The sequence below is a fragment of the Ctenocephalides felis genome, unplaced genomic scaffold (genome assembly GCF_003426905.1).
Source record: "Ctenocephalides felis isolate EL2017-DRISC unplaced genomic scaffold, ASM342690v1 CF-g0.4_SCAFFOLD_03570, whole genome shotgun sequence".
NCBI classification, from domain to species: domain Eukaryota; kingdom Metazoa; phylum Arthropoda; class Insecta; order Siphonaptera; family Pulicidae; genus Ctenocephalides; species Ctenocephalides felis.
In genome coordinates this window covers 22,767,573-22,790,445 of record NW_020539724.1, presented here as the reverse complement: position 1 = coordinate 22,790,445, position 22,873 = coordinate 22,767,573, and the positions used below count along the sequence as shown (strand labels likewise).

Below are 22,873 nucleotides of genomic sequence, written 5' to 3'. Positions count from 1 at the left end.
AATTAAATATGTTTATAATAAGAGTTTTTTTCAATAAAAGAAAATGTTCTTTTGTATTTAAATAATTTAGTAAAGTAAAGCAAAATATAATTGCATAAGATCAAAAAATCAAAAAAAATAAGATCAGCTGGTTTTCGGCAATAATATTGTAGATATTAAATTTTTCTTATTCATTATTATGAATATGGATATTATATACCAATATTGTCTAGGCTCTCTTAAACTAAATTCAAATTTCAAGTAAATCGAATTTTTGACAGATGACAGTTCTTATGTATTAAAATATTTTCAATGTCAAACAATGATATGTTGTTTATTGCAATTTTTACATTTATTTCTATAATATTACTATATTTTTATAATCACATACATCCTAAAAAATTTCCTTAACAAACTTCAGATAGATTTATCAAAATCAGAATAATCGTTTTGGAGGAATACATTTACATACATCATTACAGAAGAACTTTATTATATATAAACATTGAAAAGGAGACAAATCTAGTCTCGAAACGTTTGTTAGAAATAAAATCGTTATCCGTTTTTATTCAATATTTTTCAAATTTTCATATTAATTGGTCACTCATAAAAATTGACTGATTTTTTATGGACCATGCGAGAAAAAGTATTTAGTAGCATGATAACTAAAATTAATATTATATTAAGATAAGTTTTGAAAGACCACTTTATAAGCGCACAGATTGCCTAATGTTACAAAAAATATTTGCCTGATGGTAGTACATTGAAATTCGCTAGAGGTATAATATAGATTGCAATTGTTTTGTTCGCTTTTAATTTTTATTTACTTTATACTAAATAGGCTTATTTTTGGATTTGTCGATATTATTTGGGAACAATAAATTTTGCTCAATAAAGTTATATATTCAAAGCATATTGGACAAATCTAAAATGATGCCGAATGCACAACAATATTGGTTGTGGGTTGTATAGTTGTTAGTTTTTAAGAACTAACAGTTTAAAGTCTGAACCAGGTTACTAAAAAGTTATCTATACTTATATTGTTTATGCTGAAAGTTATAAATATTATATATTGTATGAATATGAAAATAAAAAATATTTATTTTTGCTTAAACTAAAATTATTGATTTTTAATCGATGATTTTCTAATGACACTAGTATGATTTTTCATACAAAAAAAAGTTTTAAATAATCTGGTATGATAGTTGTCCAGTATCATAATATATATTATATTAATATAATATAACAATATAAGTACATATATAATAACTTATCGGATATTGATACAATTTTCGGATTTTGATACAATTATATTCAGTTTGCCAGTTTTCTTAAAATTTTCAATTATTAATAATTTTAATGATCATCAATCATTAATTTGGTTGATCGGTATCAGTACGGAAATTCAGTAAATTTTATTGAAAATTTTAAAAATAGCAAATTTGAATAAATAAGTCTTTAAATAACATTAACAAAAGCAGTTAATTCATTATTCTTATATACTTGGAAAATAAAAGCAATTATTATTATTCATTTGGAATCATTTTTTAGATTTATATTTCTAAGTTGTCACTGCTCCGTATCGTGTTTATTAAAGATTTATAATTCTAATTTATTTATCTCAATTACTTACATAATCTTACAAATTTTATTGCTGTCTATTAGATTTTTAAATATTTTGCATTTCTTCCATTAAAAATTATAATAATTTTTGCTGGATACTTCTTAGTAGCTTCAAGTAACTTGTTGATTTGTATTTAATTTCAAATACATATTATAATATACTTATAATAAAATTTAGATAACCCTGCAATTTTAAAGAATCTAATTACATATTATATAAGAAATATTGTATATTTCTTATTATTATGGTAAATGCTTGTTAACAAATTTTGTTTTATTTTTGTAAACAGTAAATTCTCAGAATATTATGAATATTTAACGTTTTCTTGCAAATTTTTAAATACATAAATGACTCAATGTAGTTTGTAGCACTTTTGTGTTAAGCGTTTAAAGAGTTGAGTGTTTACTTACAGATCCACCTTTAATTTCCAATTTTTTAAAGTATGTAATAACTTTTAAAATCGGATGTTCCACATATTTTAATCCGGTGTATTAAGTGCGGGAAAACTCGCGATTATTTAGGAAATTACAAATCGATAAAAATTCATTTCAATTTTGAACTTCTAATATTGTCTTAAGGGCCATCTTTGTTCTGGTATAATTAAAATTCAATGTTCACACTGTCATTGAACTTTTATATAGTATAATTTTGTTAGCACAACTCCATACAAATAAAGATAATTAGCACCAATTTTCCATTTTCCGATATGAAAAATCCGGAATGGCACTAAAAAAATTAGCTTTTGAATAAAAAACGGATATTTTAAGCTTATAAATGATTTGTTTTATATATTGGTACGGAAGTCTGATATAAAAACTAAAATAAACTTGTTAAAATCCGTACAAATTTCGATAAATTAAGTGAAATTCTTTTTAATTTTATAAATATATAGTATTTCATAAATAAATTTTGAAATATCTTATCGTTTATTTTTGGAAAAGAAAAATATATTACTCTGAATCTATTGTGTTTGGTAAAAGATGTGTAAACTATTACGTTATAACTTTACTTTATAATACTTTGACTTTTATACTTTAATTTGAGTTTTTTTTTATAATTTAATTACGTTATAACTTTACTTTATAATACTTTGACTTTTATACTTTAATTTGAGTACATATACGTAGGGGGGGCGTCCATTAATCACGTGAGCGAGTTTTTAAGGATTTTTGTACCCCCCTCCCCCTTGATGATCCATGGTGATATTCAAAATTATCCCCCCACATCAAACATCACGTGTATTTTTAGTTACGTGAAAAAACTGTACAATTTTTAAATTTTTTTTTTTTTGAAAATGTTTGAACTTTTTTAAAAAAAATTAGTTAAAACATAAATACACGTGATATCTTACTATACCCCTCCCTCCCCCACGTGATATTTCGTGATTTTTTGTCAAATCCCCCCTCCCCCTAAAAACCTCGCGTGATTAATGGACCCCCCTAGTCAAAAATTTGTTTTCAAATCAATAAAATTAAATTACCACATTTTTCATAGACATTTTATGCCAATATGCATACATTTTCTACTAAACACTAATAAAATTAGATTTAATTGTCATTATTCCTTAACGTATTAATCGATAAGAATCAAGATTTTATTTTGATAAAAGTTTCAACTGTTTATTTCAAAAATAAAATCTTTCAATGTAACTTATAATACTGTAATTGTATTAACTACAGTGCACAAACATGCGCTTGTATGTCCTAAATGCTCGGCCCTTTAATGATTTTTTATAATTTAACCACTTTTCGTAGGACTATAATATTTTATAAAGGTTAAATTTGGCTCACCTAAACCCACACTCACATAATTTTTCCAATTTAGATCTCAAACGTTTTAGAATAACTTGAAACGCCAAGAAATCGTAAAATTAGCAAGATGAATTTTTTGAAAAGAAATTTCCTTCGGGAAGTTAAAAAAAATCAAAAGGTAAAATAAATACAACTAAAATAAATTTAGTAGATAGTTTGTTTTTTTGTTTAATATTCTACCGACATTTCCTTTATTTTTTCAATGGATTTCAAATTTTAATTGAAATGTTAATTATATTCATCTAAAATAATAAATTTGTAAATAGCAGCATCTCTAGCAGGTAGCTATATCTAAATAATTTTCTTTTTTAACTCATGTTTTATATTTATCATTTTCAGTATCTTTTAGAGGCAGGATGGGCCAAAAAGGGCATGATTGGCGTCACTCAACCGAGGCGCGTGGCAGCAGTTTCTTTGGCCACACGAGTTGCCGAAGAACGCGATGTTGCCCTAGGCGACGAAATTGGCTACGCAGTCAGATTTGACGATTGTACTTCTGATAAAACAGCAATAAAGGTTGGTTTAAATATTTATTGTTACAAGGAATCATTTAATAAATGAATTATTTAGCTGGTAGCTTACTGAACTTTGTCTGCGTATTATTTATGTATGATCTTCTCCACAACACAATTAACCTATAATGAAATTTTGTACCATGCTGCTCTATATTTACAATTATTAGTAAAATGCAGAAGCTAATAAAAGTTATGACTAGAAATGCAATAAATTTAACACTTTTATTACAATTGTAAAAAAAAAGTTAAATTTATTCTATATCTTTTGCCCACCAATTTACCTTTACCATATTTTAATCGATTCTTTGCCTTATCATACATTTATAGAATTTTTATTTACTTTACTATTCGACGTTCTACATATTTATTGAAATCTAATTGATTAACAATGAAACATTGATTGTATTTTTTACAACATTTACACTATTTTATTTTTATACCTTGCTCTTTTGAATTTTTACATTATTCTTTCACTGGAAACATATTTGTGGTTTATATTTCCAAGTTAAGATGGATATCACTACTGTACATGATACAAATTGTCTCGCGTGGTTTGAAATGTTTTTTTATAATCTGTCATTTAAGCTTAAATTATGAAAGAATCTCGGAATTCGAGATACCCAGCTGTAAGTCTCTAAATACTTGTGTATATACACCGTAAAGTTATCTCAAAACCTACATATGGTATTGACCCTCTACCATATGTAGGTTTTGAGACAACTTTAGGGTGTCAATATACAAGTATTTACAGACCTACAGCTGGGTATCTCGAATTCCGAGGTGAACTTACTATAATGACTGGACCTAATATCAAGCAGTAGTGACCCGCTTTTACTTGAAAATATAAAGAGAAATGTGCTTTTTATTGTTACAATGCATCATATAACAATATAAAATTTTCATCACAAAGATAAAGGATAACCATTAGGTTCTAGAAAATTCTTCACAACATCTGAGGTTTCATTGAACACTGAGAATTGTTGTTCAATTCAAATAATAAAAGAAAATTAACTTCAAAGTCATGATAGTGCATTACAGTTGTATCTATAATAATTATAATAAATAATAGTCTGCCCGAAGGCAGGTCCATGGTATGATATCACCACAAAATCAATGATTTTCCTCCCCTACTTGTTTATTCCCATTCCCATTTTATTACTATACCTATATATTTTATTACTATAATTACCATTTTATTTCTATAATTAATGACCATTTATCACTTTATATTCGTTTTTATAAATTTAACTTTCCAAACTTCTGGTGCTGTGCTTCGGTTTTCAGTTCTATGTATTTCTTCTTCTCGCGTAAGTCGTCAATCATTTGCATTCTTCTTCTTCCCAATCCTTTTAGTCCTTCTATTTTGCATTCGACGACGTCGTGTCGAATTATTAATTAATTGTCGTGCAGGAGGCACTCTTTTTGCAGAAGGGGTCCGATCCAATTTCCTTTTCTTTTCAGGATCGTGTTCAGTAAAGTCTTTTCTCTGCTCACTCTTCTTAGGACCTCTTCATTTGTTATATAGCTGAATCTATATAATTATATAATTACAATGCGATTTATATTTTTATTTCAAACATTTTTTTTATAGTTTATGACTGAAGGTATCTTGTTGAGAGAGATGTTGGCTAGCCCTTTATTAACACAATACAGTATTATCATAGTTGATGAAGCACACGAAAGAAATATGCTCACTGATATGGTCTTAGGACTTCTTAAAAAAATTCTAAAGGTAACAATTTTTTAATAAATTTTACTTGTAAATCCTATTTAGTTAATTTGATGAAATAACATTATTTGACTCGTTAAATGTTAATAATTGTTTTCAATTCATTTTCGGCATATATTGAAATTTAATTCTGCAAAGTAAAATTGAGATATAATTATATAAGAGACTTTCTTTAATAGATCTTTATTGATATTTGTACTATATAAATCTGTTTACTATTACTCGAGTAATATATGATCATATATTTTACGTCAAATACGTTTTCGACACTTTTTTATTATTATTTTTTGTATCTCTTATTTAGTTTTTTTCATAAACGAGTTTGTGATTCAATTTTTGATTAGATTTGCAAAGGTTTTTTTTATATATCTTCATATATTTATGATACAATATATTTATAATAACTTATATTAGTTCTTAATACAATACTTATACATTAGTTCTCAAGTGAGACCTTTCCAAATTTTTCTTTGACTTAATTTTTTAATATGTGATATCAAATTATTTTCTTTGACTTAATTTCTTGATATATTATATCAAAATTATTTATATTTTAATTCTTATTACTTACAAGTTGCGATTATGAGTTTTATTATTCTAAATAGAAGCGGAAGTCGTTACATCTGGTAATATCTTCAGCAACCGTAGATGCTGAATTTTTGAAGACATATTTTTCGGACACCAATAAACTAGGTGACGCTGCCACCATACTTGGTGTCCAGGGGCGCACTTTTCATGTAGACGTACATTATGTTGAAGGTAAATATAACGAATTTTATGATAAAATCAAGTACAAATTTAGATATAAAATATGTAGAAAGCTTATCTATAAATTACAAATTACTGATACTTTACAAATGCACTTAAGTGTTACTAAAATTTTTTTGTAACCTCACTCCACCAACCGTTTAAAGGATATTAATTTCCAATCGTGGTATTAGGTTTTGGTAAAGACAGTTTTTTTTAATGAAATGTTAATTTTTACTTGTATTAGTTTAAATATTCTTTTTTTGTAATCAAGAGTTGAAGATATATTTGTTCTAATTTTTCTCTAAATATTCTAGAAAAATTTATAAACTTCAAACTATGAATTTTATAACAAATCGGTTTAATATGCTGTATTTTATTAGTTGATCGACCGAGCATTTTCTTCGTAATTGACAATTGGAATTTATTTTTTTTAATCGTAAATCGATTTTGAACATCCTACATTTTTTTAAAGTACATAAATTGATGTAAATCTTCTAATTAGCGTTAGATAAAAGCCAGTTGAGCCATTTCATCTTGATTAACAAATTGTTGAGCATTCATTTTCTATAGTATACATTTTTCCTCATCAAGTAAAATATTTTTAAATAAAATATTAATCTTCAAGTATTATTATCAAGTTTTCAGAATTTTCTTGAAATCTTTATATTGGGCAAATACAAGCTTATTATAAAGGAAAAGATATGTATACTTACTTCTTTCTTATATTTCATGTATGTTTACTCTTATTTTAAAATTATCGTTTAATTAATTTAATTGATTATTTTTTTAGAGCCTGTACCATGCTACATTAAAGCTACAGCTGATACAGTATTAAAGATACATAAATCTGAAAATCCAGGAGATATTCTTTGTTTTCTGACAGGAATGGATGAAGTTGTCCAAGCCAAAAATATTCTGGCTGATCATTGCCTAACCAAAGGTATTGTAAACTATTGTAACCTAACCAAAGGTATTGTAGACTATTGTAAATAATATAGTGTGATTTATCAGCTTTAATATCATGCGAATAAAATATATATTTTAGCTTTTGTTCAGAATTGTTTATATTAATTGTATTAGTGAATCAAATAACATTTGAAAAATGCAGACATTAAAATGCATATGAACTCTTTATTGTATAATTTATACATTATTCAAGTCTTTTTTTTTGTTTATTCAAGTAATATTTAAAATCAATCGATTATCATAGTTGATATTAAATTTTGTATACAGATTACCCATGTAGATATTAAACAGTCGTTTTGATTATTTTCATTCAATTATTATTTTTTATTTCATTTATCCTATAACAATATTTGCAGTCACGAATGTACTTTTACAATGAGTCTCGTTTTTCAATATATTATAATTTTATCAAAGTTATTTTTAAAATTACATTTGATGTTTCATATTTAATTGAATTTATTATTATTTTTAGATTATGAAGACTTAATGGTTTTGCCAATGTATGGCAGCTTGCCTAATAATGATCAACTTAAAGTGTTTTTCAAAACGCCTCGGGGGAAAAGAAAAGTAATACTTGCTACAAACATAGCCGAAACATCAGTTACCATTCCTGGTATAGTTTATGGTAAGGCTTATGAAACTTCATGGCATTATATATATATATATATATATATATATATACATACATACATACATACATACATACAGAATTTTGTGATATGAGTGGAACGAATATTAAATGTTAAATTTGAATAATACAACACTCAGATTTTTAACACACACATTATTGAATAATTACAGACGTTTCGAGACCATGGTAACACTGAAGATGAGGCATACCATGGTCTCGAAATGTCTGTAATTATTAAATAAAGTATGTTAAAAATATTAGTGTTGTATTGTTCATATTTAATATATATATATATATATATATATATATATATATTAATTGTTTAATATGAACAAAACAGCACTCAGATTTGTTTAACACAACTTTATTTTTGTTTTTTCATTTTTATCGATTTTTGTATGCGATAGCACTCCTTTTGTTTACATTATAATGATACCCATTCTGTCTCCATCTAGATAAGTACTTCAAATTTGTTTAGAATATTTCTGTAAGTGTTATATGTTTCTTTAGTACTGTGTCAAGCATTGCAAGGAATAGTTGGTGTTTTTTGTATATCAAAAATTAAATGAAATTTAAATAAATTATTAAAGAATGTGTAGTATATAAGTAAGTGTTTTTGAAATTACACTGAAGATGAGACACACCATGGTCTCAAAACGTCTGTGATCATAAAATAAAGTTGTGTTAAACAAATCTGAGTGCTGTTTTGTTCATATTAAACAATTAATATTCGTTCCACTCATATCATAAAATTCTATATATATATATATATATATATATATATATATATATCAGTCATGTTTTAATATATATTTTAGTTGTGGACTGTGGCTATATGAAGTTAAAAGTATTTAATCCTGCAGCACATGTAGATAATTTAGTAATAGTTCCTATCAGCAAAGCCAATGGTATTCAAAGAGCAGGAAGAGCTGGAAGAATTCAACCCGGGAAAGTTTATAGGTGAGTTTTTCTTACTTATATGTGTTAGTGATCAAAAATTTTATTGCAAGGGATGTTCAATGTATTTACCATCCTCCTGTATTTTATATTAAAAATTATTAATTATTACAATGATTATAATCGTTGTTTTTGATAATTAAATACTTTTATGTAATTGTTGCAAAAGTCGTTAATCTTTTTGGTATACAGATATAACACGGTACTTTTATAGCACGATTTCTCGATTCTAATTAGAAAATGTGCTTAAACATATGTACGTTCTTTAGTATTTTGGTACATTTGTCGTTCGCACTTAAATAAAATGCATTTATTATAGAACTTTTTTTGGCGTTATATATCATGGTCTTATAGAACTTACGGGATTACGACAAGTGGTTTAGTTTTAAAAATTCATGAAAGTTTGAGAAAATTGAGTAGTTTTTATTGACGTTTGTTACAATTAAAATTTGACGATTTACGTGGTATAACGATAGAGTACTTGGTCTTAATGAACACACTAAACCAATAAATTCCTAGGAAACTTGGTTCAATTATACAAATTATTGATTTGTGAAAATTTTCTTTTAGAAAATACTAACGTGTTCGTTCGTTTTCAAATATGTGTAATAAATCCACTCGGAATACTTTTTATCACTCATAAATTAATTTATTTTTTATTAATTAAATCGATTATTTACCATATCGAGAAGTTGATATGTGTGAAATGAATATGTTTATCTTTATTATAAAAATACAATAACATGTTTTTTAACTTTCCGTAGGGTAAGTTATTGTAATGGGCCGAAAATCGGAATTGAAAATTTTTACATTTCTCGACGTTTCAAAGGTTTCTGAACATTTTGGCATACTTCAGAAAAAATGGATGTGTGTGTGTGTATGTATGTATGGATACAAATTTTCGCCCACGTTTTCGGGCATACGGATCAACCGATTTGAATGGTTTAAAAAACATTCGATTCCTATTGATAAGGAGATGTGCTGATTAGTTTTTGGCAAAGGCAGGTCCAGAAGTTACGGAGATAAGGAGCAAAGAGTGCAGAAAATAGAAATCGAGTTTTTGAGAGAACGGAGCATCCGATTTGAATGATCTAAAAAACATTCAATTAGTAATGATTGGGAGAAGGGGTTATTAGTTTTTCGCAAAGGCAGGCCCAGCCATTTCGGAGATACAGAGCTAAATGTACAAAAAATGGCAGTTTTTGAGAGAACTAAGCGTCCGATTCAATTGATTCAAAGAACTTTCTGCTTGTCTTAACAAAATAATTGATTTTGGAAAAAAAAAATTTGTTTCATTTTTTTTTTTTTTTTTAATTTTTTGTATATCGAAAATAATCCGATTTTTATTTTAAATCTGATTATAGTTCTAATATACTTTAAACAAATAATTTCAACTCTGCAATTCAGTTTATATAATTCTTATAAATATTAAACAATGTTACAATATTTATAATAATCTATTTGAAAACATTCAATATTCCTCGAACATTTCGTTACGGTACGGGAAGTTCCAGCAATTTGCCTTAAGACACGATGCCACCCACCCCACTAGTTTTAATTTGAAAAAAAAAACCCACTTGTATTAGTCTTTTGCTCCTTAAATACGGTTGCGCATACATTGAACATTGAATATATAAATTGAATATATAATATTCCAATATTGTACACGCGTATAACGGTAGTTTTTTGAAATGTCTTTTCGATCTATTTCGAATATATACTTCGATTTATGCCATGCACAATGGGCAGCACTAGTTCAAAGTGCAATGGCGTAAAACGTCAACTTCATACTACTTCATACTAAGCGTGTAGCGTGTTGTTTTTATTATAAGCTGTCAAATTTTTAAAGAAAAATTTTGTGTTAACTATTTGTGTTTTATAATAGTATTTTATTCTGTAAAAAACATGTCTAAAGAACTTAATAATGAAGACATGTTTATTGTTGATGCAAAACCTGCCGAGAATTTAGACATTGTGCCGTCATATAGACAAAAATTGATGAAGTTGTTCCAAAGCAGCTGAGTTTGAATGTGACTGATGAAAGTAATGATTGCGCTCCTACAGGAATTGTTTTTAATTGCCAAGGAAGTCACAGCTTGCGCGATTGCACGAAACCAAGAGATCATGAAGCAATTTTAAATAACCGTAAAAAATTACAAACAACAACAAGATATCATCTAGATCTAGAAGATGAACAACAATATGGCCACTTCCAAGTAGGATGCATATCTAATGAGTTACGAGGTGCATTAGGCCTGGGACCTAAACAAATTCCGATGCATGTTTATAAAATGCGAGTTTTTGGTTATCCTCCAGGTTGGTTGGAGGATCACAAAATCAAGCATAGTGGATTGAGTTTAATCGATGCCCAGGTCAAGATGTACCAAAAATCCAATTCTGAAGACGGTGAACTTGTAGTAAATGGGCAAGATTGTAAATATGATGTAAAAAAGCTTATAACATACCCGGGTTTCAATACTAAACCAGAAACTGGTACTTTAGATGAAAGCAAATGTTATGGAGTGCCTCCTTTTAACCCATTGTTAGACAAGGATTCGATGATAAAAAGAATTGCTGATGATGCAGAAAGAAGCAAAATGAACTCTCCAGAACTTCCAACAAATAAAAATATCGATGATATGGACATTGCCACTGATGAACCTTCACCAACAAAGGACCATGATCAGAATGCATTTTCTCATTCTTTATTATCTTCAACTCCTAAACCTGCTTGTACATCTGGAGAAAGGACACAGTCACCTGCCATCGAGAGATGTGAGCTTAATAGGCCATGTTCACCTTCATTAACAGAGTTAGAGAATGAAAAGAGATTACTTTTACAAGAACTAAATGGTTTTTCTGCATCACTATCATATGAATCATTGCGGGATGACAGTTTTGTAGAAAGTAATAAAGATAATTCTATTAAAAGTAAGGATGCTCAACTGGATTCCACACATGAAGCTGAGAAAAATACTGATAATAAATTTAAAATTGATGACATAAGGAAGTTAAAGACGAAAAGAAAACAGAAAATGAATCTACTAATACCTTAAGTGAAATTGGAAATACCACTGATGTAGTACAAACTGATGAACATGTAAAAAAAGATTTAAATGAAGCTAATAATGTTAAAAATGATCTTGAACCTGATAATGTGGATACTCAACAGAATGAAGAAAAGAAAAAGCTTTATGTTGAAAACATTAAAAGGACATCTCATCAAACGCCTATAATTAATTACTCTCAATTTTCTAAAATACCTATTGCTGAAAGTTTTTCAAAAGAAATGTCTGATGTAATCAATTTTGAAAATTTGCCCGATGCTCTTGGCAAATATGACAATATGAGAGATGTATTGAGTAAAGTCAGAGGTGCTCTAAATAATCTTAAATAACTAATTCCAAACTATATATATATATATATATATATAATATATATATATATATATATATGTATAGTATAAGTAAATTGAATAATGACTATATATGTACATATGTATTGTAAAATTGATTATGATGGTCGTGGTAGGATTTGTTCAGATAAACTATAGTACTACACCAAAAGATAAGGCTGAGAATGATATGATAAAGAGTAAATATAAGAAAGAATTTGATGTTTTATTGCTCTGGTATTTGTAGGGATGAATTAATTACTTGATTACTTGATCCTTTTGTGTCCCAGAAAATATATAGTATTTTATAAGGAATTCATCCCTAAAAATTATGAAGAGTAGTTGGATTATTTTGATTATTACTCCAGTCAAGAATATTCTCAGTCAACGTCTTTTTTTCAACTTTATAGACCATATCAGAATTTGTTGAAAATGCTGAATGATGATATGCATAGAGTTTCCAAACGTACATAATAAATAGCTAATTATTTATTGCTATATTTCTATTTTTTTTTAAAAATCTTGTTTACTTGTTCTGAAAATTGAGGCCGTGTCCCGTTTAAAAAAAAAAGAATTTTAATCAATATAATTAAATAGTAGTTTGTATGCATGAGGTGTGTCAAAATTGTAAATGGTCTTTCCAGAGAATGTATATAGCTTTTTGCTCTTATTTTATAAAATACATGTCTTTTTTTACAATTTTAAGTATGAAATATTAAATTTCCATTCTATTTCCTACAAATAAATAATTCTGAATGTTCGGGGTACTATGATGTTAACTGTTATTGACGAGTATACTCGTCATGGAGAAGTGGCAGAATTTTGTGTATTTGCCATGTGTATAAACCATTGACCATTGGCTATTTAAGTCGCAATTTTTGAGAAAAAATCCCAAATTTTAAGATGTTTGGAATATTTTGAAGCTATCTTATGAAATAAGTAAGTTGTTAGTGGCGTTTTACCTTAAAGCGAGTTTGTATGAACTTCACGAAACATGAAAATAATATACATATTTATAATAAGAATTGATATTTAATTAATTAGATAACATATTAACTGCTTATTTCGAAAACAAAATTCATGCTTTGCACTAGAATGCCTCGAAAGTCAATGCGAATTCTAATTGATATCATTCGAACAAACTTATAGTACTTGTACTTTTTTGGGGAATTATTAACTTAACTAACTTTAGTACATGTAATTGTATTAATGTAATTTATTTTTTTATACCTTTCCGATTCTTGTAGTAAAATTGTATTTATTTAAGAGTGCGCGCGTCAACGGTGATCAGTACGATACACAGGATGCCATATTCTATAGTTTTGATATATTATGTATGAAATATCTGCTTTATTTAATTTTGTATTTTTATATTATTATGCCTATCAGTACATAACGATATGTAACTTATTAACATGTATGCCTCGAAATTTCAAGATTTAAATCGGCCCGTGAGTTAAAAAAGGTTGCACACCCTTTGCATGGACTACTAAGAGAAGTAATTAAACATTCATGATTTTTATATTAAACTATTTTGTAGGCCTATATACTTCACAGCAATCATTTGAATTGTTGCTCTTTTATGCATAATATTTAATTGAATTTATCCAGTTTTAACATATGTACTAAGTATATGGTTATTTTAACCAAAGAAGTAACTTACTGTAATTGACGAATATACTTTTCATGGCTGTTGGATGAGCGCTGGTTAATACACGTATATATACCAGTTTTCGCGATTCTTATAGTTTGAAACTCTAACAAACATTATATAACATTTGTTTACGTGCGTTATAAAAAAAATCAAGTAGTGGTGCATGGCATTGTGTGTTAAGGCAAATTGCTGGAACTTTCCGTACTATAATTTTTTTTAACTTTTTTTTATTTTAAAAAATAGATGTTTTGAAAATATTTTAAAAATTTGAAATTGGTGCAAAAAATAGCATTTATCATAATTTTGAATCCTCTACATTCTGCTTTCCTCAACCATTAATCAATTCTTCACACCGTTAACAAAAGAAAAATGTATTTTGAATCATACGATATAAATTTTAAAACTTGGTATTCTACTATTTTTACTATTTTCTTTTTTACTGTAAACAGATTATACACAGAAGAAGCATGGAATAAACTTCCCGAAAATATTTCGCCAGAAATGCAACGTTCCGATCTAGGAACGACCGTCTTGCAACTGAAGGCTTTGGGAGTCGACAACGTTTTGAGATTTGATTACCCTTCTCCGCCCCCTTCGAAAAATTTGATAAGCGCCCTGGAGTTATTATTTGCTTTGGGAGCTCTTAAAGAAGATGGCGAACTGACGGAGAATATTGGTTATAAAATGGCTGAGATGTCCATAGAACCAATGTTGGCGAGGATTCTGTTGCAATCTGGTAAATTTTACATACTTTTATAAATATAAAATATAATACAATAGAACTTTGTTTATCCGAACCTCAGTTATACGGATTCGCTATTATTCAGATTACCAACCGCGACCAATTTAGAGGGCGTTCATTAATCACGTGATCGATTTTTTAGGGATTTTTGGACTCCGCCTCCACCTTGGTGATTCGTGGTGATATTCCAAATTATATAAGGAAGTGTTAATTTTTTAATAAACATTGACTTTTGTTGATATCTATGTATGTATGTGTTATTTTTAATAAATACACAATGTAATTCTTCATACATTTGATTATCCGAATGCCCATCGACAACGATTAGTCCGGTTAATAAAGTTTCTACTGTATATTTATAGTATCAAACTTTTAGATTGTTAAAATTTTATGTTGTTAGTTTTAAATTCTAACATATTCAGATTCAAATACTTGACCCATAGATACTTGACCTCTGTTACATTTTTCAATCCGGTTTTTGTATTTCTAACCAATATTAGTTGGGAAATATAGTCGTCGTTCAGTCGATCACACGATTTGTGAAAAAATGGATATCTTTTTGGACTAAGTATTTTAAAATATCAAAAATTATTCGATAACTTTACGTAATAATCAATCGAACTATAGATTGTTTTTACAATAACCAGTAGAATATATATTTTTTTCTACGTTTTCTCAAAATATTCAAACTCAGACTTACTTAATAATTTCATATATAATTGCACTGTATGTATATATATATATATATATATATATATATACAGTGCAATTACTTGGCAGTTATTAGTTACATTTTTTTTTCAAAACATACATCTTGCAAACATTGTCTTGCATTTCGTTATCTGATTAATTTTTGTTAAATGTCGCTATACAGTTCATAGTTTCTTTTTTAATATCTTGTTGTATAATGCAACTAATATTTGCTATTTTTTTACTACTCTGATGCTAATTGATAGTTGTAATATAAATTCAAAGGAAAAAAAGAAAAAATACAAACATAAATTTGAACAAGGTGATCATTATATCGAGTTTATGTACAGTAAAAGTCCATTAGTCCAATAGCCTCCAGACCTATCCGTTTTGCTGTGCAGAACTATTTAAAATTCCGGACTATCGGGTGGTAATTATAAAAATTAGATAAACTAATAGTAGTTTAATAATTAAACTACAAACAACAAAGTGTATTTTACATTTATTACGTAAATATTTAACATATTATACAAATACAGTATGCAAATTTAAAAACATTTTTCTTCTACATTTCATATGATGAACAAAGTTATGTATGTAAAACATATATTATTCAGATTTAAAAAAGTCACGAATGTCTTCTTGATTTCTTGATTTTTGGTGTTTATCATGAAACTTATTTCTAATAATATGAAATTCAATAATTTCTGAAGCACTGTAACTTGTACTGGCCTCAGCAAAACAGATAAACTTATTGAGTGATTCTGCAGCTTCTTCCCAACTGATTTTTTCATTTTCTTCCGTTTTGGAAACTGAATGCCTTTCTTCAAGTTTTTGAGTAGGCTCAGGTTTTGCCACAATGTTCATAATGTCCTCATCAGTTATTAATTGCACTATAGGTTCATTCTCGATTAGAAGCCGCTCTTCCACCTCAAGTTTGGGCAGTTTTTTCAATTTATTATCAGCACCTCTAGCGACATCTAATTCTTTGGAAAGAGCCACAGATTTCTCAAACTCGTCTTTGTATTCATTCATAGAGGTTGGGTTTGCTGAAAGTATTTCTCCAGCTATATCAAGTTTTCGAATACCATGTCGAAACTTAAAGTTTCTGAGCCAACCATGAGAATAATTACATTCATTTTTAACAACTCCTAAATTTTGGCCAATTTCTTTTGCCTTTTCAACAATCATTGGCCCGGTTACTGACTGTCCTTCTGAACGTACTGCACTAAACCATTTATACAATTCACTATCTAGCTGTTCTAGTTTTGGTTTTTTTAATGTTTGTCTAGAAGCTAATGCTTCTGTTGTTACCGACTGAGTAGCAAACTTGATCAGTTCATCTTTTTTTGTTTTGATGTCATAAATAGTTGATGAGCCAACATTAAACTCATTCGATAAAGACTTTCTACTCTCACCTTTTTCCAATCGTTCGATGATTTCTAGCTTCTGGTTGAGCGTCAGTGTTATATGTTTTCGTTTCTCTCTTTTCGAACTTGTAGACTCAGTACTTGAAAACATGTTTACTGCAAGTCACAAAGAAAATACCTTTTTATAAACAGTTTCACAATGTACTTCAATAAAAAGACACAAAAACGTTAAGAAAATAGCAAAGACGTCTTGTGATTGATAAAGGAAAGGTATACTTCAATAAATAATGCCTCGTGATTAATTAACGGCGACAGCTTAATACTGAACGAACAAAACCGACCCCTTCCGAATGATCTCGAGCTACCCCAAAAACTTCTAAACCTTCAGCTAAACTAAAATTTTCCGAATCGATGCCGGACTGTTGGGTGCCGGACTAATGGACTTCTACTGTACTAATATACTGTTTTATGCATTGGTTACATCCTTGCTAAATGCTTGTAAATAAAAGATTTTATTAACTTCCCGACGGAGAAATTTATGTTTTTTTATGGAAAAATCCGATTCACTAATTTTATGCATGTTTTCTCCATGTTTCAAGCCATTCTGAATCGAATGAGACCAAATTTGGATTTTTTGCCATTCGATGTATCTCGATGAGCACTAGCGTTTATCAATTTTGCGCGACGATCAACCAAGCCATTTCTTTGTAAATTGCAGAAAAAAAGAAAAAAAATCTTCCACGTTTTAGACCACAATCTTGAATCAATTTTGAAAATTCAAAAGCTGTTTGAAAGGTATTGGTTAGGAATCGTTAACCGATTTCAGAAATTTAAAGGCCATCTGATGTATCTCAATTAGGACTATTGTTTATCAGTTTTGTGTGACGATATGCCAAGCCGTTTCTTTGTAATTTGGAAAAAAGTGTTAAACTTTTCGTCCACATTTAAGCTCATACTACCGAATTGATTTTAAACTAGTGGGGTGTATGGCATCGTGCCTTAAGGCAAATTGCTGGAACTTCCCGTACCGTAAAGAAATGTTCGAGGAATATTGAGTGTTTGCAAATAGATTATCATAAATATTATAACATTGTCTAATATTTATAAGAAATATATAAACTGAATTGCAAAATGGAAATTATTTGTTAAATTATATTAGAACTTTAGTCAGAATTAAGAATAAAATCAGAATTATTTTCGATATAAAAAATATACCCCAATCAATTATTTTGGTAAAACAAGCAGAAAGTTTTTCGAATCATTTAAATCGGATGCTTAGTTCTCTCAAAAACTGCCATTTTTGCACATTTAGCTCTGTATCTTCGAAATGGCTGGGCCTGCCTTTGCCAAAAACTAATAACCTCTTCCCCCAATCATTACTAATTAAATACTTTTAAGATCATTCAAATCGGATGCTTCGTTCTCTCAAAAAACTCGATTCTATTTTCTGCACTCTTTGCTCTTTATCTCCGTAACTGCTGGACCTGGCCAAAAAATAATCAGCACCATTCAAATCGGTTGATCCGTGCGCCCGAAACGTGAACGAAAAAATGCGGACACACAAAACACACACATCAATTTTTTCTGAGGTATGCAAAAATGTTCAGAAACCTTCAAACGTCGAGAACCAATCATTACTAATTAAATACTTTTAAGATCATTCAAATCGGATGCTTCGTTCTCTCAAAAACTCGATTTCTATTTTCTGCACTCTTTGCTCTTTATCTCCGTAACTGCTGGACCTGGCCAAAAAATAATCAGCACCATTCAAATCGGTTGATCCGTGCGCCCGAAAACGTGAACGAAAAAATGCGGACACACAAAACACACACATCAATTTTTTCTGAGGTATGCAAAATGTTCAGAAACCTTCAAACGTCGAGAAATTCAAAAATTTTCAATTTCGATTTTTGGTCGATTACAATAACGATTTTTGGTCGATTACAATAAACTTGCCCACGGGAAGTTAAAAATCGAACTGTTCGAAAGATATTAGTTGGGAATGATGCTGATTAGTTTAGGTGAAAATGTACCGAACCATTTCTGTAACTAACTGTTGAAAAAAATTTAAGCCGATTTTATGGAACTTCTTTGGCGACTTACTGAAATATTACGGCCTTACGACAAGTAGTAAAAATACTTGTACAAAGTAGTAAAAATACAAGTAGTAAAAATACTACAAAAATAAAATTACACGATTTACTTAGTATAACGATAGAGTACTTGGTCTTAATGACATACAAACCATTAAAGTCCTACGGAAACTGGTTAATTAGAAAAATTATTTTTGAAAATTTGCTTTTAGAAAATATCTCCCAGTTAAAACATTCGTTTGTTTTCAATTATGTGTACTTAATCCACTCGGAATACTTTTAAACACTCATAAATTAATTTATTTTTTATTGATTAAGTTTTATTGTTAAGATTACACATATTGAAAAGTTCATGTAAAATGTCTCAAGGAAAATACCAATACCAACTAGTTTAATATATCTTAATCATTTTTTTTTATTTTATATTGAATCATTTTAGTTGATACAGTTCCATTTTATTTTAGATCACATGGGATGCACCGATGAAATACTTTCGATAATTTGCATGCTCCAAGTACAAAATGTGTTCATTCGACCTACATCTGGTCAAGGTGCAATCAAAGCTCGGATAGCCCGCAGAAATTTCGAAGTTGAGGAAGGCGATTTGATAACATTACTCAATGTATTCACAGCTTTCATTGACCACAACTCCAGCAAAGATTTTTGTAATAAATATTATCTAAACTATAAGAGTTTAAAGAGAGCCAAAGAAATCAAAGGCCAGTTGAAGAAATTTTTGACAAACAAGTTTGGTATGAAAATTGAAAGTTGTGGGAAAAACATTGAGGCTTTGATAAGGTGCATTGTATACGGATTATTTCCTAATGCAGCTTACTTGCATTATTCTGGGAATTACAGAACTGTACGTGGTGATTTTGAATTACATATTCATCCAAATAGTTGTTTATATACAACCCTGCAACCTCCTTTGTAAGTATTAAATTATACCAGTACATATCTTATATTCAAAATTTTATCTTTCTGTATAAATGCCACGCATTAGATATCTAAACGATTTCTTTAAACAAATTATATAATCACGTAAAAAATATTTAAAAATTTATTTACTCCAGAAGGAAGACTATATTAATAATTGATTACTCATTTCTTCATTTTAATATTTGAAGTTGATTTAGTTAGATATAATTTTTTGTTTTTCATCTTTACATTACTTTATGACCGTCAATCTTTATACATCATCGTCATTATTATTTTGATTTCGTGAAGTTTTTTGCTTAAATATTATTTATATAAATAATCGTTCTTATTTTAATTATAATTCTTATTTTAATTCATATGTTATATATATATATATATATATATATATATATACTAGCAAACCCGACGAACTCCGTTTCGCCACCAGATGGTTTCGTGAGAAAGATGAAAATTTTTTTTGTTTGTTTTATATTTGAAAAGAAATTTTTTTTATTGCACAACAGGAATGAATTTATTTCGATTACAAAAATGAAGTGTTTTTTAGTTGAACTTCTCTAAGTGAATAAAAGTAAATCCGCAAATTATCCGTTTCATGGAAGTGGTCTTTGGTGAACCACATTTTTTGTTTTTTGGTCTGACGTTAACACAAACAAAGCGGATGGTTTTTCAACTCGTGAACAGGTAACGTATAACTGCCCATGTGATAAATAATGATTTTCTAAATAATCTGTTTGAAATTTATCCCGCAAACACTAAGCGATTGGCCTTGCGGCTTGTTAGTTGTCATTGCGAACGCAAGGCGAACTGGAAATTGCGATTTCGCATTAAGGCACGATGCCATGCACACTTATTTTCTTAGCTATAAACCTTGCGGAGCTCGAGACTTTTCCAACGAATGCAAAATTGTCGAAATCGGTTCTTGCGTTCTGGAGTTATATCGTCAGGAAGGAAAACCCAACTTATTTATATACACATATATATATATATATATATATATATATATATATATATATATATGTAGATATATGTAGATAAACTATTTGAAATTATTTAAAACAATTGTTGATTATTTTTATTACTCGAATTTTTAATTACGGTGCGTGAAGTTCCAGCAGCTTGCATTAAGGCACGATGCCATGCACAACTAATTTTCTTAGTTATAAACCTTGCGGAGCCCGAGACCTTTCCAACGAATGCAAAATTGTCGAAATCGGTTCGTGCGTTCTGGAGTTATTTCGTCAGGAAGGAAAACCCGACTTGTTTTTATATATATAGAAGATAATCTATTTAAAATTATTTAAAACAGTTATTGATTATTTTTATTACTGGAATTTTTAATTACGGTGCGTGAAGTTCCAGCAGCTTGCATTAAGGCACGATGCCATGCACAACTAATTTTCTTAGCTATAAACCTTGCGGAGCCCGAGACCTTTCCAACGAATGCAAAATTGTCGAAATCGGTTCGTGCGTTCTGGAGTTATTTCGTCAGGAAGGAAAACCCGACTTATTTTTATATATATAGAAGATATATATATATATATATATATATATATATATATATTTATAGTTATATATTTATAGTTCTGATTTCAATTTATATGTTTTATGTGTGAGTGTATATACCACACGATTATTGTTATACAAAGTTCTTCGAATTTTTACATTGTATACACATTTATATACATATATATATATATATATATATATATATATATATATATATATATACATATATATGTATTAATTGTTTAATATGAACAAAACAGCACTCAGATTTGTTTAACACAACTTTATTTTATGATTACAGACGTTTCGAGACCATGGTGTGTCTCATCTTCAGTGTAATTTCAAAAACAGTTACTTATATACTACACATTATTTAATAATTTATTTAAATTTTATTTAATTTTTGATATACAAAAAATTTAAATAAATTATTAAATAATGTGTAGTATATAAGTAACTGTTTTTGAAATTACACTGAAGATGAGACACACCATGGTCTCGAAACATCTGTAATCATAAAATAAAGTTGTGTTAAACAAATCTGAGTGCTGTTTTGTTCATATTAAACAATTAATATTCGTTCCACTCATATCATAAAATTCTATATATATGTATATATATATGATATTCAGTTTTCAGGGCAATACATCAATTAAAAAATTTGTATGACTTTAAAACATTTTTATTTTTTCCATACGTTTCGACACATTGTTTTGTGTCATCTTCAGTGGACTCTAGATTGAAAGAACAGATAGAAATTATTAAATAAAATAAAACTAATAATAATTTAAAACTAAATAATAATCTAAAACTAAATAATAATTTCTATCTGTTCTTTCAATCTAGAGTCCACTGAAGATGACACAAAACAATGTGTCGAAACGTATGAAAAAAATAAAAATGTTTTAAAGTCATACAAATTTTTTAATTGATGTATTGCCCTGAAAACTGAATATCACATATTTCAACATCAAAATTATAATAAAAAAATTTAATATATATATATATATATATATATATATATTTCATTAAATTTATTCATTTATTTTTAGTGTCGTATTTTGTGAACTGGTTCATACTACTAAGGCATATATGTCTGAAATAACTGTGATCGATAAGATGTGGTTATTGGAAATTGCTCCGCACTATTATCAAGAATCACCTGATTTGGTATTTAATTCACAAAACCTTTAATTCTATGCTTTGAGTGATGTGTTTAACATGATGTGATTATCTTAACCAAGTGGAAAAGAAAAATAAAAAAAATCGCTCATAAGAGAAATTTGTAGACAGGTATTTCAATATTAAAATAAACATAACATTTTTTTATTATTTTAAAAAAAGTTCTTTGATATAATTAATTTTATCACATATTTCTCACTTTTATTGGTGATTTAGTATTGCATATTTTAATTACCAATTTTAAAATAAAAAATATGTAAAATATATATATATATATATATATATATATATATATATTGCTTTTCTAATTTTAATTTTAATTTGCTGCAAATTTTGAGATT

The 22,873-nt window shown here is 28.1% G+C and overlaps 3 protein-coding genes across 3 annotated transcripts; all 3 read left to right on the top strand.

The window, feature by feature from the left end:
• The first annotated feature begins 3,786 nt into the window (after positions 1–3,786).
• On the top strand, positions 3,787–8,969 carry LOC113383619 (probable ATP-dependent RNA helicase DHX35). Its single transcript, XM_026621871.1, has 6 exons — positions 3,787–3,930; positions 5,521–5,661; positions 6,264–6,417; positions 7,199–7,348; positions 7,847–7,999; positions 8,824–8,969. The coding sequence occupies exons 1-6, from the start codon at positions 3,787–3,789 to the stop codon at positions 8,967–8,969; spliced, it is 888 nt and encodes a 295-aa protein (XP_026477656.1).
• A 1,898-nt stretch (positions 8,970–10,867) lies between these two features.
• LOC113383618 (zinc finger CCHC domain-containing protein 8 homolog) lies at positions 10,868–12,359 on the top strand. The gene is made up of 3 exons (XM_026621870.1): positions 10,868–10,936; positions 10,981–11,972; positions 12,020–12,359. Exons 1-3 carry the CDS (start codon positions 10,868–10,870, stop codon positions 12,357–12,359), a joined length of 1,401 nt encoding a protein of 466 aa, XP_026477655.1.
• Positions 12,201–22,638, top strand: LOC113382718 (probable ATP-dependent RNA helicase DHX35). Its single transcript, XM_026620949.1, has 4 exons — positions 12,201–12,336; positions 14,460–14,746; positions 19,370–19,835; positions 22,403–22,638. The coding sequence occupies exons 2-4, from the start codon at positions 14,512–14,514 to the stop codon at positions 22,542–22,544; spliced, it is 843 nt and encodes a 280-aa protein (XP_026476734.1). The 5' UTR covers positions 12,201–12,336; positions 14,460–14,511; the 3' UTR covers positions 22,545–22,638.
• The last annotated feature ends 235 nt before the right edge of the window (positions 22,639–22,873 follow it).